This window comes from Aptenodytes forsteri, unplaced genomic scaffold (genome assembly GCF_000699145.1).
Source record: "Aptenodytes forsteri isolate BGI_AS27 unplaced genomic scaffold, ASM69914v1 Scaffold193, whole genome shotgun sequence".
NCBI classification, from domain to species: domain Eukaryota; kingdom Metazoa; phylum Chordata; class Aves; order Sphenisciformes; family Spheniscidae; genus Aptenodytes; species Aptenodytes forsteri.
The window spans coordinates 5,213,119-5,231,667 of NW_008795405.1; the positions used below are offsets into that span (position 1 = coordinate 5,213,119).

General features: G+C 37.0%; 1 protein-coding gene across 1 annotated transcript; it reads right to left on the reverse strand.

The window, feature by feature from the left end:
• Positions 1-6: 6 nt before the first annotated feature.
• Positions 7-17,458, reverse strand: GTF2A1 (general transcription factor IIA subunit 1). The gene is made up of 8 exons (XM_009280754.1): positions 17,362-17,458; positions 15,411-15,618; positions 12,904-12,968; positions 10,656-10,731; positions 8,683-8,816; positions 7,489-7,809; positions 5,215-5,304; positions 7-832 (listed from the first exon to the last, which is right to left on the reverse strand). Exons 1-8 carry the CDS (start codon positions 17,374-17,376, stop codon positions 725-727), a joined length of 1,017 nt encoding a protein of 338 aa, XP_009279029.1. The 5' UTR covers positions 17,377-17,458; the 3' UTR covers positions 7-724.
• Positions 17,459-18,549: the final 1,091 nt, after the last annotated feature.

Below are 18,549 nucleotides of genomic sequence, written 5' to 3' on the forward strand. Positions count from 1 at the left end.
AAAAAATACAGCCCTAAATAAAAGGTATCACTTACGTGAAATTAAAATAATTTTGAAATATAAATGATCATTTTACCATTTTGTAACTGCTAGGAACTACAACCTGTTTATGGGAAACTGAATTGAAAACAACAAATAGATATAATAATTAATGAGCATATCAGAATTAAAAATATTTTCCTTATACAAGTTATTTAAAATTTAACACCTTAATTCTTTCCCTTCTGTACAAAGCTTGCACACAGTTTAAGTAATATTCTGACCATCCTCACTACCAAAAGGAAGTGTTCAAAGCAAAGATTTGTACACACAATAAGCATTTTCAGATTAATAATCTATCAAAGGGAAGAGTTCCTTCAATCAGTGGAAGTAGTATTTTAAAGTCTTAAATCAAGGGAAGAAGGGGTGGGGGGTGGGACAAAGCCTTACATGCTAAATACCAGCTGTAGGTACCTGTATGTAGAATTGATAATTAAGGTATTCCTAACACACAAAACCAGCTCCCAGACAATGCTATAGCTGCTACAGTCCATGGCTTGCTCATCTGAAGTAGTGTCTTTGTTGCCACATTTTACCTTTGTTCCAATACTTTTGTTTATTGTTTATTTCTGATGTGCAGATACACATTTTGATTGGAGTATACGTCCAAGTATCAACCTTTCCTGCTTTTGAATTTTTTTCCTTTTACAGGGAGTTTTTTTGTTTTGTTTTGTCTTTTAAAACTTCACCATTCTGCGTCCCCAATGGCTTTGGAAAATACATAATCTCTTCCGTTAAGATTCATGATGCCATCTTTGAGATGAAATTTCCATTTGTTTTTACTTCTATGAATCTAAAAACAGGGAAAAAAGTTGAACTATTACTCTGCATCAGAAATAGGTAACAATGCATAAGTAAATTGTAAGGGCAAGAAAAAATGAAAATAACTATTAGACATACATTACTAAATTACTACAAATATCTTGAAAATCAATTCTGCATTTAGCTATGAAAAACAAAAAATAATTATGCATATAGCAGTATTTTCTGTTTTCCTTTTTTAAACCAGGGACAGCAACTGTCACAAAACCATGCAAGTACAGAAGCATTCCAAAATCCAAAGCATACAGCACATTTTTAGAGGTGGTTGGAAAGGAAGGAGATATGTATCCACCTGTGCTGCTTTAATTTGATTAACTTATCTTTGATTACAACAGCCATGAAACTCCTCTTGAAAGACAGAAATCCCCATTTCAACCACTGTTTTAAACCAGCCCTGAAAGGGTCAAACACTAAGTTTTATTATTTGCACCTCTTGTCTAAACTCCATTCTGCATGAAAACTAGTCTGATTAGGTTATGTATAGATAGATAGCAGGCCTATTCAACTTTCTACTTCTAATATTAGAGTTTGACTCTGGGTTTCCAAAAGTTAAGTTTTGGTTAAAAGGCAAGGGGATTATTTACAAGGTTTTCAGTCTGAAAATCTCTATGGTAAAAAATGCACAAGCTGATACAGAATATATGTATTAGTCTTATATTCTATAATTTCTCCTCAATGGTGAATCATTGTATATGATTTACATTCCAATTCTCATGAAAAGTGTCAAGTGAGAAAAGTAACATCTCCAGTATTGGGGATGATGGCATGAAGCTTCAACTTTAACCTATAGTCTTCCCAGTTAAAATATTGTCCCTTTTAAGGCTTTGTTTAAAAGAAATTTGTAAGATTAAGCTGGGAGATCAGTCCAGGTATTTGCAACAACCCAAGAAACACTGGACAGAAAGAAAAAAAATAAATAAAAAAATTAAAAAAAAAAGACAACATTCTTGCTCCCCAGGGAGTCCATATTACGGGAGCCTGTGACATAATGGATCTCCAGGTTATAACAGATATTCCTGTTGACACAGGATAAGACAAAGAATAACACAACAGTTTTATTCATATTCTCTTTAGAAAAATATTCCATACACAAGTAACTTATTTCTTCATGCCCATTCCCAGACAAATATTACCTGACTACAGGAAGCAGGTTGACCAATGCGGTAAAGGAGATCAGAGAAGATACAAGGACAAGAAATAGTTGTAGTATTGGAAGACTTCAATTATCTTATGCCTACTGAGTAAACATCAATGGGTAGCATTAAGGTTGTTTTAGATACTATACAGCCAAGTCCTACTGCATGAAGATGTTAAGTCAGGAACCCACAAAACGCATAATCCTTTTCTTGGTTCAAGACAGTGTGCAAGGCTTAAGTCAGAAAATATCACCGGAACTAACAGCAACTACGTAAGACAAACATTTTCCCAGGGGTAATAAGAAGTCAATAAACCCACTAAAAGAGTGTTTAACTAAATTTATGTTCTTATGTTTAATTTAAAACTAAAGGAAACTGAACTAAATTCAGTCTAAAGTTAGAAGAGTAAATTTGGCAAAAAAACCTAAAAAAAACACCAAAAAAACCTACCCACAAACAAAAAACCCACACAAACAAAAAAAACCCCACATACTGTAAGCACAGAGCACAGCAGATAAATACCTGCCACCTATCAAAAAGGGCATCAGAAGGAGCAAAAGACCACCAGTACACTTAAGCAGCAGGACAACAAGATACTCAAAGCAAGCAAAGATCTTTCAGAAAGCTGAAATGCTGTCCAAAAGAGAGAAGATTATGATAAACTTATGCAGATAAAACATAAAAGTGTAATTAGGCAATCTAAAAGAAGTTAAGAAAATTTTACAAAAGGCATAAAAACAAGGAAACCCCATTGCAATTTTTCAATTTCCATCAAGGACAAGAAGTCTCATCATCTACTATTAGTGCTGTAGAAACAAACAGTAAAGTAGCACCAGAACAGATATGACCATAGCACTCAATCAACTAGTAGTACTATTGTTTGGTCTGTGCTCACTTTAAGCTAAAAAGTCATCGGCAACAGCAAATAAATGAACAAGGAAAGGTCTGGCTTATATACTCTACTTGTCCTTTCAAATGGCATTCACCAAAAATCCCTCATCAGAAGCATTTGAGCTACCATGAGGAAGGTCCTCAGATAAGTAACTGAATAAAGATGGGAGAACAAGGGCAAGAACACTGTTTTACAGTGAAATGACATCATTCCAGAAGAGATTTGTGCTGGCTGGAGTCTGCATGGTTTAAGAATTCACTAATCATCTGGAAAATGACAAAACATCACTGATGATACAAAAGAACAGTTACTGAAGAGCTGCAGAACGATATTACTGCCCTAACTCTTGTAGTAAAACAATGGTGGCATTCAATGTATATAAAGGTAGTAACAATGGAAAAAACAATTCCAACTTACATGGATAGAAAAATGATGGGTTTGAGTTGACAATTACAAGTCAGGAATGAGATCCCAATGTCCTAAGACTTTTCCATAAGATCATCAGCTCTGTGTTCAGTGGGGTCAAAAGCACACATGAACTATTGCAGAACATTGCTACACCACCTAATAAATTGAAGGTTCACCTGTGTTATGAATAGCTCTGATCCTCCCTCAACCTTATCTACCTGTATCAAATAAGATACAGAAGAGTAAAACGGATCTGGAGAATGAAAAAATAATCAAATGTTTGGACAGCTGTACAAATAACAACCAAGCAAAGTATAGCTCTGATTTCAAAGAGATGACTGAGGAGGGTTATGATGATCTGCAATACCATAAAAGGCACCAAGAAAGCAAAGAGGAAACACTCTTCTAAGTAAAGATCTATGAGGTATCATGTGAAACCGATGGGTTAAAAACTAGGTAATTCTCCACACATCACACCATTTATGAAAATTCTTGTCATAAGACAAAGTTTACAAGGATTCAAAAAATAATCAAATTAATTTCTGACAAATTAAGGAAAAAATCCTCTGCTGGCCATTTGATACAAAGCCACTATCTGTCCCTCAAGAGACAGTTCACAGAAGGATGGTAAAATGCTCTACGTGAGCATCGCTACCTGTTTGCCCTTGTCTCGTTGTTCCAGAGGCACCCACCATCAGCTGATGCACAACACTGTGCAAGAGGGAACTGCTCAGAACAACTGAGCTGATCCTGTGTGATCCTGTGATTTTAGAGACAAACTGAACGATGATTGTTTGATAACTGATTAAGTCCTTTCAGAGCACGTTAACCATCAGAGGTTAACAATACACACCGTTCCCTACTGAGTTCGCATTCTTAACTTTCAAGGTCAGGATTTCAGAGTACTTCCTGTTGCTCAGCTTTAGCAGCTCCCAACAAGCTTTTCTGACTGCTATTCTGAGGTCCCTCACTATTCTAATGAACCGCCTCAAAACTAACAGTTTTGGATTACAGTCTGGAGGAGACAGATGGCTGGGATGTAGATACTGATACCACTATCCTCTGTCTTAAATTCGCTGTTGAATCTGATGACAAGTCTAAGCATAGTCTGGGCATAACTGATGATTTTCTAACCAAGCCATTCTTCGCAATGTAGAAGTTTTTATTCAACAAGCTTACAGCTTTTTTCTGCTTTAAAAAAAGATCCTTAGTCATCATAGTCCAATTAATCTAGCATAGGAAAAGAAAGAAAATCCACGTTGAATAATTTTTCTGCATACTACCTCAGTAAAAAGGTGTCTGATATCCTCTAGATACATTTAAAACAATTCCAGACATGGATGAATCCTTGCATATTCCAGGGCAAATACGCAAGAAGAAATTACTGATTATAGAGGAGGCAAGACAGTTCAGCAGAATTTAAAGCAAAATAAGCAAAAGCATTCCACATTGCCATTTCAGTAAAGAATGCACAGCACAGAAAGAACCTTCTCCCTCTGATAACTATTCTATCATCAAGAAGAGATATTTTTAATGATCAAGGAACAGTTTTCCGCAAGTCTAAATCATGATGACTACTTATTCCATTCATGGCCACAGCAAATGTACATACTTACAATAGTTCACTTCTCCTGGGCCCAGAGGACTGACCATTTGTTAAAGGTCACAAAAAGACATGATGAAGAAAACGCAGCCCAATTTTTCTAAGCTTTACTCGTTACCAAGTTTAGTACAAACACGTCACACAAACCTGTTTTAAGAACAAACAATAGCTAATTCCTATATTACCATTCACATTATAATCTTTACAGATCTACCTGTACTTAACAGTAACAAAGATGCTACTTAAAAATTATGACTTGATAGGAAGAACAACAGAGAAAGCAGAATTCTTGGATTCTGTTCTGTAGAGATTACCTTATCGTACTGGCACACAACAACATTTTCTGTATCGAACAGTTCTTGTCCTTCCTCATCACTCACATCATCTTCACTGTTAAGAGGCTCCTGAAAAAAACAAATGCAAAAAGTTATGCTGTTTAGTAAGATCAGAGCTGTTACTCTGATTATTCACATGAGGCTACAGTCTTGTCTATGAACTACAGGACCTAAAATGCATTTGAGGTGGGGAATATTAGGCTTTCCAGCACAGGGCTGATGTACATACACTTCCTTCCTGCCCTCCATCCTGAGATGATGTCCTTACCAATTTTAGTCTTCAGTGTCCAGGCCAGATTCCGGGCACTGCAGCCTTTTGTCACCACAACCATTCTTGCCCCTCTACTGTAAATGTTCTGGTGCTTGCAATTTGTCTTCACAAAAAATTTATCATTATGCAGATTTTTATTTTTCTAAAGCATCTAAGCAGTGGAAAGGCGACGTTAGTCACATCATTCCCATGTGCCATTAAAAACAGAAACTCCATGACTTATTCACGTTTGATGTACCACAAACAGAAACAAACCTCAACACATGCAGAAAGTTTTTACAGGAGGGGAAAAAAAGATGTTTTAAGATGATCTTGCATAGATACATACAAAATAACTTCTTCAGACCTTCTAGAATGTATTTTCACGTCCCTTAAAAATTACTTTATTTTCTTCCTCTTTCTGCCAACACTGTTCCAGCAGAAATTTGAGGGGTTTTTTTCATCTCATGTAAATAACAAACATTTCAAAAGTTAAAACAACCTCTAATGAACGCAAAACAACTTTTCTGAAGTCTTCTGTATAATCCTCATCTTCCCACCCACTCCCAAATATATAAGCTAAACGGGGAGATGCTAGTGAGAGAAGAAAAAGGTGTACTCAAGGTCCCAATTCCTTCCGAAGTAATGCTATATTTAAGTGACTTCAAAAGTTTTAAGGAACTGGTCCGCTCATTAAGTAACTGCTGATGAACAAAGGTAGCAAAAATAACAGATCTCTGGCATGCTGGTAATAAAAGTCTTGGCATATAAAAAAATTTCCACAAGAATGCTAGCATTAAGGCACTATTAAAGAACACTTAATATTTAAGCATGACGACCTATACTTAATAAAGCAACTATTAAAACATTCAAACTGATATCAGTGCTGATCAATATAATGGAAAAGTGATGTGAACCCAACCTGTAAGTTGTAACAGAAAAATACTGTTAGACACCACTGCAGATGTACTATAGAAAACCTGATTTAATTCCTTGATAAAAATTGGAATTTTTACCTGCATATACTGCATGAGTGATACAGACTGTGAAATGCTACATATGCTCCTCATATTGGCATTTTAAATGGAATCTTAAAATAATTGGACAGGCTGCAGAGAACTGTGGAAGTGATCTGGCAGTTCAAAATGCATTTTAGGGATAGATTTAGGGAGTACCAAGTTTCCTGTCAGAGACTGAAGTAACAGTACTTTTAGCTTATTAGTATCCCTCCCCCCCCGCCCACCCTTTTTTTTTTTTTTTTTTTTTTTTTTTTTTTTAATTTTCTTATTCTTGTAAGGCTTTTGGTGCAACACACCAAAACTTAGTAAGAACCACTGGCTCAAGTCCAAAATCAAGCAAAATCAAAGTCTAAATTAAGCACATACTGTCAAGAATGCAACAAGTTACGAAGACTATTCACTCCTGCTCTTATCTCCCGATTTCATTAAATCAAGGTCAGATGTGTTTCTAGAAGGTGCTTTATAATCAAATTTGAGTTCTCAGGCTTGTTCTAGCATAACAGAAAGCAACGGAGTATCAGTGAGATACAGGTCAGACCACATCTATTGGTCCCCTCAGTGAACTAAGTATTTGCTCTCCTTTTTGTCAATCTTCTTAACACCTTGCTTTTGTATGCACTTAGTCCCAAGTGGAGCTGACTATTTCTGTTTGCTTATGAAGGTTTCATAATTTTATGGCTGACCTCTCCATAATATCAGAAATATTACTGCTGAAGTTTTTAAAAGGGCATTCACAACAATTAACAGTTTTTGCTGTGCCCCCCGCCTTCCCCAGCTGCATTTCAAGGTGCTTTACTAATACACACAGTTTCCACAACTTCAATATGGGAAATAAAAAAAACTTGAAGTACAAGGATAAAAGTTATATTCTCAAAATTGTTGGAATATAATACTATTTGAAGCATACAGTTTTCTTTCAAATATTGCAAAACAATTAAAATGAAACGCAAGCATGCTCCAGTCTTCTGAAATAGTGTGGTTTACCTCTTCAACTTGGCCATCTTCACCCCCATCTTTTTCTTTGTCTTCCTCTTCATCATCATCATAGTCTTCTTCCTCATCCTCTTCTTCTTCAGAAGATGTGTCCCCTGCTCCATCAACTTGGAGAACAAGTGGTGCTTGTGGTTGTGCCTGTTGTTGTTGTGGTTGCTGCTGACCAGCTGCAGGAATCTGTGCTTGAGCTGGTGTAGGGGCAGCCACTGTTGTAGGTATGACTTGTGTCTTATTTCCTGTAAACAGGATCTGCTGAGGCTGAATAATCACTCCTGTCTGCTGGGAAATCCCTCCCGGGATAGGAGCCAAAACCTGATGGAATATCATTGCAAGTACTGTGGCTGCTAACATAACAGACCACCACATCACTTACACACAGAAAACAATTAAAGCATATCAATCTGACTTGCACTAATTAGAGAAACAAGAGTTACAAACATTTCACCTATAACAGCTAAATAATTTAATCTTCAATAACATACCTTCTTTCACTACCCGGTGTTCATTTTCTGTATTTTGCATTGCTAAATCTAAGAAAACCTACTTTCCCATTCTAAAACGCTAGCACTACCACCACACCCGAGTTCCAACCACAGCAGAGGAATGTTTAAATTCAAGAAAAGATTATTTTTAAACCTTCTCTATAAAACATTTAACTTTAAACTCTCTACAAATTGCTATTCATGTTTAAACTGCAAAACTGTGACACCGCTAAATTCAATGCTTATGCAGTCTGGACACACAGTTGACCTTGTAGCTGAACAAAAATCCTCGTAAAACATACTGTATTCACTACTAAAATAACCAAGGGGTGTATGTGTGTTTGTTTTCAGTATTTTCTTCTATATGTTATGTGACACAGAATCATTTTAACCGATAAACACATTTTTAAAAGGATGTAGACTAGGATCATGCACATAACATAATTGTCATCAGGGGACGCACAAAAGAAATTTTAAACTGCAGCCAGTCAGAATTTGGCAAGAATAAAAGTGACATTGAAAACGACATTTCAAAATGGTTCATTTTTAAAAAACATACTTAACACAATTATATCTTTTTTTTTTTTAGTATACCATTTCTGACTTTGTGTTCTATTTCAACTTGCTCACAAAAATGCAAGCCTCTCTAGTAATCACTAACGTTTTTTCTTTCAAGTGTACCTATTCAAAAATTTTTTTTTACCTGCTGTATAACAGGTGCTTGTACTCCGCCAGGCTGCATTTGCGGTATGACCTGCTGCTGTAGAACAACTGGCTGCTGTGGCTGAATGATATACTGAGCTCCATTTGCAGTTCTAACTACTTGGAGGATCTGGCCTGTAATAAAATAAATATCAAATTAATCAAATGTAGAAATTCACCTTTAAAATGATCTGAAGCTTGTTTCCTGGAAGAACACCAATGACAATTAAAGAAGAGCATTTATGTTTCACTTTCACCAGTGAAAAGACACTATGCTATAGCAGCTGTGTCAGAAACAAAGAACTAATAGAGTTGTTTACCATCTAAATATGATCATGAGGTATGCAATCCAAAAATAAATTTACATATGCAAGTCAAAGTCTAATCCTTTAACACAGCAGAGTATTTTAAATATTAGCTCCCACTTATGAACATACTTCATGTTTCAAAAGATAGATATTACAGATAGAAAGACAAATGAACATATACCAAAATAGGAATACAGGTATTCACACCACAAAAATTCTATCCACTGCTAACACTGTGGTATTTCCAGGGTCCTGTCAGATGATGTCCCTTCCACAGATTCTTTTCCATCCGATTACCACATTACAAGAAATTCCTCTGTGCATAACTTTCTTTGCAATATTATTGTGCAGTTGCCTTTTTGAAAAATCTATCCTTACGCTTATTATCCACCTCTCCTTTCTATTCCCATAATGCGCGTACTCGATTTTCTTTTATTATCCTATAGCTTTATCATTTTATACCTTCACAAAATACGTCTAAGACTCACACACCTTTGGAGATGGCCCCAACTCTGAAAAGCAAGAGCTAAGACATATTCCAACATTAGTTTTTTACGTTTCTAATCAGAAAGATGGAGGAGGAGAAGAAATTAAATTAGATAATCCTGAACTTCATACGTTTCCCCCAAAGACTGATTTTATTTCCTGTTCTCCCTCCACAACAAAATGCAAAGCCCTATTTGCGGAAATAACTAAGTATATCTGAAAGAAGGGACTACCCTAGCCCCTTGTTTAAGAAAACATACTATAAGTATTTGTAACTGAAGAAAAAAATTATGACCATAACAAAAGTAACAAGTGTAAGCCGCAGATTATTCTACACTATGACAAACGTAGATGTGCTTCCTTCAAAATTGGAAAGATTTGAGTTTCTGGAACGGCTACACATTTAAATTTTATTCCAACTACATATCCATTAAACATTCAAATGTTTAAAGCAAGGAGGTTAAGTCCCAGGTGATTCTGAGCAGACTAGATGAATTACTGTGGCCAAAGCAGCAACTGATTCTAGAAAATGAGCTTTCTCAGATCTTCCTTTACTCTCCACGCACAATAGGTCTAGAATCAAGCTTATAAAATCAGCATAATACAAAAGTACATGAAGCATCAGATATGCTGTTCATAAAAGTAACATTTAATTATATTCTAAGTGTACAGCATGACAGTATTTAAAAATGGTAAATCTAAAATAAAATTAGCATTGCCAGCAAAATTAGAAATTCCACTGTGTGTGCTTAGCAGGTACGAGAAACCTTAAGACATTCCTCATCTGAAGTCACAGATGAAGCGATCCTGCTCTTTTTTATAACCGGTCTAGTATCTGTGCTCAGATCATGCATCACAAAGCTCAGAAATACGCTAAGGTGAGGGACAGCAAAGCCTGTCTTCTTGCTTCATGCACTTCTCTAAAAGTGGGGAAAAACCTGCATAGAATCTAACCCACACCACTGTAGGTCAGAACCATAAGGTTCGCAAGACCAGCAAGTCAGTGAGCAAGAGAGTCCAGGAGTCCACTAGTGAAGAGACTGCACTACACCTTGTAAGGGTGGATGCCCAGGTTCTGCCTTTAAACAATATATAGCCGGGAGTAAAACACAGAATTTCTCCTTCCCAAGCACCCTCAAAACCATTTGTTTTTGTTTGATCTCAATATTAAGACAGTTACCTGAATTTGTAAGTATCTGCTGAACAGGAGTAACGCCAGCAGGGAGAGCCAACGTAGCTGCAGTGGCTGCAGCACTCTGAAATACAAGAAAAGCTTTTTAACCACAGGTTTTATTGCCAGTGTTTCATCTCACAACATGCTGCCTGAAAATATATACCTTTTTATTGCTGTTCACAATGTTTGCAAACAAGTTTCTGCAGCTATTGAAATGCCGGCATTAATCAACTGTACATTATGCTACATATAAAAATTATTTTCCTTCTTCCTTAATAGGAAGAAGGCTGAAGCAACAATCACTAAGCATCACACCTTAACCCAGCTCCACGTGGTTTCTTGGTTTATCTGCAAGCTCAGCAGATTTTTATTCTCCTCTGCCTTCTCTGCTGAGCTACTACTAGAGTACAACACTGCATTGCTCATGTGGCACTTTTACTTAACACTTTTTCAAAACAGCTAAAGATATAGGCCTACAAATCTGAAGAAACATAAGGTACTGAAGGAACAATCATGTTCGCCTGTCTTGTGAGAACAAGGAGAAGTAATCAGGTTTGCACTTTTCTTCATTCTGTAAATGATTTGCATTTCAAGTCCCACATGACACAGCTCTTCTGAGTGAATATACGCATACAGTGAACTGACTGTTCACAGAATGACTAATTTTTTCCTCTCAAGACAGCTGGTTAGAAGAGAAAGCCAAAGACTCTCAATGGGTAATGATTTGAACTTACAAGGAAACTGAATTCCAACACAATTATGGGAGCTCCAAACACAAAAATCTGCATTACGTCCTTAACTCGCAGAGGGAGATGGACTTCTCCAGGGGCCTCTCCATTTCAAGGGTCTAACTTCAGCTGCCTATGGAAAAGCCTCCCTTTCCCCACTATAAAGGAACCATGGCCTATTACTCTTTGCTACTGAAAGGATTTAAACTTTATTACTGGGTAGAGTGCATACTTCATGTTTATAAGAAATATGATCTCCCCATATCGGCTGGTCAATATAGTAGTTACAACTGCCAAAATTAGAGATCACCAAGCAAAACTGAAAAGTGCTTGTCTGCATCCTCACATCCCAGACAAAGGCAGTTGAATAAACTCTCATTACTCTCTGCCTTCCAAGATATTCAAGGTCTGTCAGGTCCATTCTTTAGTACCAACTTAAATGTTTCTAATGAACACAAACAATAATTCCAAATCAATTATGTAACTATTTGCTGAACAGTAGTCTTCTGCAGTACACACTTCATTACATTTTGACAGCAGCAGTTTTAAAAGCATGGCATACTCACTTTTGAAATACCCATCAAGATCTAACTGAATGAGATAGCAAAAAAAAAAAGTTTAACTGTTGGACTTGGGAAGTTACAAATCACATTGACATGGTTGTAAAACATGTAAGAAAAAGGTAGATGTTAATGTGCTCTCGGCCTCTGGGTAAATCACACTGTTTGACTAATGAAGTTCAGGTTCTTTTCTATAATAAGGTCAGCAGGTAATGGAGAAGTGAAGGCTAAGCAAGCTGCTGCAGTTTTGACCAATCATGAAACTGTTTCATGTGCTTTTACCATAAAAGTGGTAAGAATGCAATGAATTCTGGTCTTAATACACATATTTAACTTGTATTAGCTGTTGTTTTCATCGCTTTGCAAGCAATTTTTTTTTTTTTTAATTAAGCCAGGGCGTTAAAGCAAGATAAGATAACCAAAATTAACCTCTAGAGATAAAAACTGCAAGAAAAGGGTAAACGACCAGACTCAGTTTTATATACTATTACAAAATTAGTGAATCAAATTAATGTGACCAGAAAAGACTGATGTGAATTGCTAAGTAATCTCTCATTTGATATAAGCTTAAGTTTCAGAGCAGTTAATGTTTTTTCCTGCATCTAGCAAATACAGTATGCTTGCATCAGTTAATAGTGTTGTGTTGGTATATAACAAGCACATCATCATGCAGATTCATATCAACAGTACTCCAATTTCCGATTAAAAAAACAGTTTCAGTTAAACACATTTAAAGCAGAGGATCAAGGTAAGTCCTAGATTTGTTATCAAAACTAAAGTCCTGGACTACTGTTCCTAGATTGTCAGTGCAGCAGCAAAACTCAGAGAGATGACAGACAGCTTTACCAGTGTCCCCTAAATTACTTTTAAGCATCTGATGACTTATACCAGACTTGTGTTTACTATTTAATCAAAACAACTTACATAATGACAGTGTATGCATGTATAAACTTCTGCTTTTCTTACCATGCCCGATGCATTCATGTGCGGTATCAGCTTGGAATCTGGCACAATAACCTGCTGCTGAGGTGCTAGAAACAAAAAAAATAGCATTTCATGAAAACTATGCAGTCTGCCCAAAATAACACCCAAGCCAGAATAACTTAGAAAGGACATCACCCAAACATCAGCTGAGCTTCATAACAAAAACAGCTACTGAGCAGTCTCTGATCTTACTGAGTTTTACTCTCAAGACAATATACAACAGCAGCTCTGAGAGGCGATATGGCTACTTCGGCTTTACAGATCTTATTTCAAGGGCTTCAGTTACCTATTGTGACCCTACATAAAGCAAGACTTAAAACACATTTCTGAAATTAAAGGTGTTAGTGAAGTGTTGATTAACTTGCTGATGTCCACTATGAGAGTTCTCCAAAAACATCAATTGACAGTGGTTAACTCTTAAAACAGACTTAAGCAAGGATTTTTGCAAGATGAAGAGTACGTTAACAGGATGCAGCAGTTAGCTTGAGTTAGGTCTAGTTAGCACAGCTGTTAGCATAAGCTCATGTTTTTCATTATCTTTCTAATGTAGCAGAAGCAGATGAAATGTGATCAACCACATGTCCCAAACAATGAAACAGTTTTGGTGTGCTAAAGGAAATAGATAGCTAAACTATGCAAACAACCTGTTAATCATCTAGAAGTGCAAAAGTGTCCAAGTCTATGGAACAAGCAGGTTGCCAGTGCTAATACCAGTGACAGTAAATTGGAAAATGACAGAGCAATTTTGAACAAACTAATCATCGACAAGATATTCTCCATCCAATCCTATAACCAAGGACACTTAAGAATACTGGGGATAACAGAGTTTCAGGAAAAGATTCTGGGGAGGGAAGCCCCACAACCTTGCACCAAGATCTGAGGTCATCTCTCCAACTTTCAGGGAACCTAGGGAGGGTAAAAGAGCCCAACGAAATCTCGTGACCCTGTGCCAGGACCACTCACAGAACAGCAGGAATCCCCATGCTGATTGTCCTGATCTCTCTCTAGGGCTGCACCAGGTCGTGCAAGGAACTACTACATCATCTCCCCCATGGAACAGGGAAGTCAAGTAATTCATAAAACTGCGTATCTATGATTAAAGTGCTTTGATATCCTAATTTCATTTAGCCTCCACACTGTCATTTGGTCATAAGCCACAACACTGGGCAACAATAAATCAGTTTTAAGTGTATTACTGTAGGCAGGATCTTATTCTACCCTAAGACACAAACAGGAGGACAGGGACCTCCATATTAGTGGAGGGAAACCTGGTCAGTGGAGTCACAGCTATTCCCATAAGGGGCCACTAGAGGTCTTGGTGAGTAGACTTTCCAGGCTCTGCTGACTGTAACTTAAGCTGAGACACCTGGATCATTTGAAGGCACGTGTATTTAGGGGTCTTAATCTCAAAATGAATTTTATCCCAACAGATGAAACTGATTTATACCCAGCCAAAATACAAAGTACTATAAGAAGAAAAAAACAAAACAAACAAAAAACCCCCAAAAAACACACCAAGGAAAAAAAGCCCCAACAACAAGTTCTTGTCACACTAGTTCTCTTCTGTTTTGAATATATGGTGGTTGGGTTTTAGGGGGTTTTTTGGAGGGTGGGGGTGGGGAAACCAACTCATAGCTCTCTTCTGTGCCTATGACAACATAGGTTCTGATCCATGAAATCTGATAAAAAGACTGAAGTCTGTGACTGACTACCACAGATAAATATTTTATGCCACAATTTTAATAGCACACTGAAAACTCAACTCAAGCATTTCACAGGTGGCAGATTTGTTTACACAGCATATATGCAGTAAAATCCAGTAGTATTTATCTTAGTTTTCAAATGAAATTGAAATTGGTGAAAATGTTTCCCTTAAATTATTAATGGAGAATACACAAGACACTAATTATAAGAAACAATACTGTTATGGCTAGCTAAAATATACCTTGAACATCCACACCTACACAGTGTGCAATAAGACCACAAAAACACTCAGCCATTATGCTTTTCACTTGAAACTTGTTCTAACATGAAAAACCATCTCCTACATATACTCAGACTGTTATACAAGTATTTTTCACGTCCTAGCATCCAAATTTTTAAAATTAATTTGCTCCTAATGACATTACTACTTCGTGACTAAATTGCCAACTGCGTATGTATATTGGCTTGAAATTACAGAGCTGCTAAAGGATTTTTGACAGAATCTGAAAGTCATGTATTCTGAAAACTTAAGTTACATAGTAGAAGACCAAGAGAAGAATTCAGTTTTTCCAAAATCTTCTGAAGAATATGACTAACACAAATACCAAGATATTTTTCGCCAAGACGGCTCTCTTGACCCATTAAATAGAGGCAAGTAGAGACAAAGTTTAACATAAAGACACAAAGTTATCCATCATATAAACATCCTGCCCTGGATTTAGAATATGCTAAGGAGTTGGTCTAACCTGAGAGTCTTTTGCCAGAGATTAGAGAGTAAGTCTGACCTTGCTGAGACGCTGGAATAAGGACCTGTTGTGGCTGAGACTGCTGCTGCACAGTCTGCTGCGGCTGAGGTTGTGTGTGATGGTGGTGGTGATGATGCTGCTGTTGCTGCTGCTGCTGTTGCTGCTGTTGCACCTGCAACAAAAGCTGCTGCTCTTCTGAATGGAAGCCATCTACAGCCTTGGACTGCATCAGCTTGTTCTCCCACAGCTAGTTTGGAAAAGGAAAGAGAAATCTCTGTGTACAATTTTTCCTCAACAGGATTTGTAACAATATAAAGACAGTACTCCAAAATCAAATTTTTTTTTCCACTGTTTATCTTGTGCAGTCTACTTAGCCAAAAAGCCTTTAGGCAAATACAGACTGAAGAGAGAACTCCACAGAGGTAATGTTTTAAGAAGAGGAATTAAATATCCCTTAAGAATTGTCAGTCCAAGATTAAGCTTTAACATTCTTTCTTTCTTCCAAGTGTGGAAGATTCGTAACAACCCTAATAGAAGCATGAATAGAGATAAACTGGTAACTTTAAGCTAGCCTTCAAGTTTTCACTTCTCTACCTTCTTTCTTTCTTACCTCTTTAATCACAAAAATAATTCTTTATTACAGCTTTCCTCAAGCCATTTCTTCTTGGAACTCCTCAATAAAGTTGCTTGAAGACTACTGCCTCATAACACACTTCAACAGAAACTACCAGTATACCTAAGATAATGCCTCTGTACAAGCATTTACACAGTTGATACCACAGTATCAAATTCAGCTTCTCCAGCCCTTCAGTTCTTGATGTCAGCTGACATGTCTCCCAAGAAAAGCCACAGATGCAAAAAAAGCAGCTCTTGCAGAAAGACAGCAACACAAGTATTCGTAATAGATCAGAGTCAAAAAGACTACAGGCACCCAGGACTCCTGATTTCAAATCCTGCTTAGGGCTCTCCCTAAGCCTTCCTCTTCAATACTTCTGTTTTCCTTATTGTCTCTTTCCTCATTCAATCTTTTCTGACATCATTTGCAGAACACATCTGTGACACAAACACCAAGGTGCTTTTCTTATAGCACTCACTCCGTTTCCACCAAGCCAGGTCACGGGTTCATGGAAAAAAGTCTTCACCTGTTTCTGTCTAGCCAAACTCAAAATTCCTTTCCCACTCCATCCTTTTTTTGATACTTCAAAAATACTGAGAGTGCGGGCCGTCTGGCTTTCTGAAGAAGTCCTTATTCAACAGCTGAGATAAGCAGGCACCTACTTTCCCAGTTTCCTTTTACTTTATTTCTTCCATTTTTTTTTTTCCCCCTGCCTTTTCCCTTTTGAAGGGCTTCTTTTACTCAGGAAGAATCTGAAGAAAGCCATAGGAGACGCATTAGAGCTCAGGTCAACATCCTGCCTTTCTTTTGGACCCTTGGTAACAGTTCAAACCCACTGTATGTAAAACAGTTCTGATTGAGAGCTTCAGAAAAGTGTGATGCACACAGTGCAATTTATTACGTACCACCCCCCAAAAACAATACTTGTGCAAACCAAAAACCATACGTGCAAATATCTGACAATGCATCCGACAATGCAACTCCTCTTCTTCAGAAAGACAAAAACATCAAGCAGAGCAGGCATTTTATTTTTCCTGCAGAGAAACCTTAAGAATTGTCTGCCTCAAAAAAAAAAATATTCTCCCCTTTCTTTAAGGATACAACATTTCGGGGACTGAAATAACACTGTGAATTCAGATGCCTGCCGTTAGTTTATGTCAATTTTGACATGCCAGATTGGGGAAGTAAACAAGGTGAGCAGATCTCTCTATACAGCAGTGTAACTCAAATGATATGGGGCTACCGATACGCAGATTAATACAATGCTTAGCTAACTAAAAATTAGTGGTTTTACTGTGTACAACAGCAAGCAGACCCGAAAACCAACTGCTGTATTGGTCTATTAAAAAAAAAAACTTGTAAGTTGCAACTTACTGTTTTGAGTTCCATAAGAACTTGTTCATCCACTCCTTCATCCAGAAAAACTTCTCTGACATCATTGATGACATCTTCAATTACAGACCTGTACAATTTAGGCTTTAGAAAAAAAAAGTAACTAGTCAGCATTGTTTTGAAATAAATTTATCACTTTAACATTAAAATAAGATTCCCCCCCACAAAAAACCTCTGAAAATTGCATTACAGAATACACTGCATGTTTCTGAGTGACTAAAATATGCAAGGAGGTATAAATCAGCAGAACAGCTCAAATGAGGTGAAAAGGGAAGGGACTGTTTGCTCTCTTTTGTGACATAACTATGGCACAAGAGTTTTCAAGCTAAGAGGAGTGTAATTCAAAACAGAGAAAAGGAGATTGTTTTCCATTCAGTAAATGTTTCCTGCTTGCCAATGTACTGAATATGCAAAGATATTTGCATGTGTGCAAAATATTCATGTCAAAGAACATTAAAAGTTCAAAAGGATATTAGATAAATACAGAGGAAAAACTTGTTAGCACTTGCTAGTTCAACAGGAACCAAACATGGCTCAGAATGATCTCAAGCTGAAAAACACCAAAGGCTCAGAAAACTGGAAGCATTCATGTGAATGTCCTGTTCTTCCTTACACATCTGTTTACAGAAACTATTGAAGACAGGATATTAGGCTAGACAGACTTCTGTTTTCAATCAGTACTTATGTTTTTACATTAGAAATTTTTCAGGGGGAAATACTACAGATACATTATTATTCTATTACGCTGATTTCATGCCTAAACTGTCAACGATAAAGTGATTTATCAATTCACTTTAGGTTGCCAAAAGAAGTTGTGGAGTCTCCATCCCTAGAGATACTCAAAAGCCATCTGGACGTGGTCCTGGGCAACCGGCTCTAGGTGGCCCTGCTTGTGCAGGGGGGTTGCAAGATGGCCTCCAGAGGTGAGTTTTAAAATGCAGGTACAGTTTTAAAAAGAGAATATAAATACTTAACCTCATCAATTAAAGCACAAAATTTAATTCATAGGACCATAGGATAATTGTACTATGCACGTGCTATACCTTTTAAACAGTACAGCTTGGACCTCTCTACATACATGTGAACCCCAACAGTATTTTTGTTGGGTTTAAATATCTGTGCTATCTAACTGCAAGGTAGCACTATGAGCTCTAAATTAGGGTTGATCAA

Coding starts and splice junctions, on each gene's coding strand:
- GTF2A1 (XM_009280754.1), bottom strand. Junction 12,969..15,410: donor TATTCCAGCGTCTCAGCAAG/GTCAGACTTACT, acceptor TTTTGTTTCTAG/CACCTCAGCAGCAGGTTATT. Junction 7,810..8,682: donor AAGCACCTGTTATACAGCAG/GTAAAAAAAAAT, acceptor ATATTCCATCAG/GTTTTGGCTCCTATCCCGGG.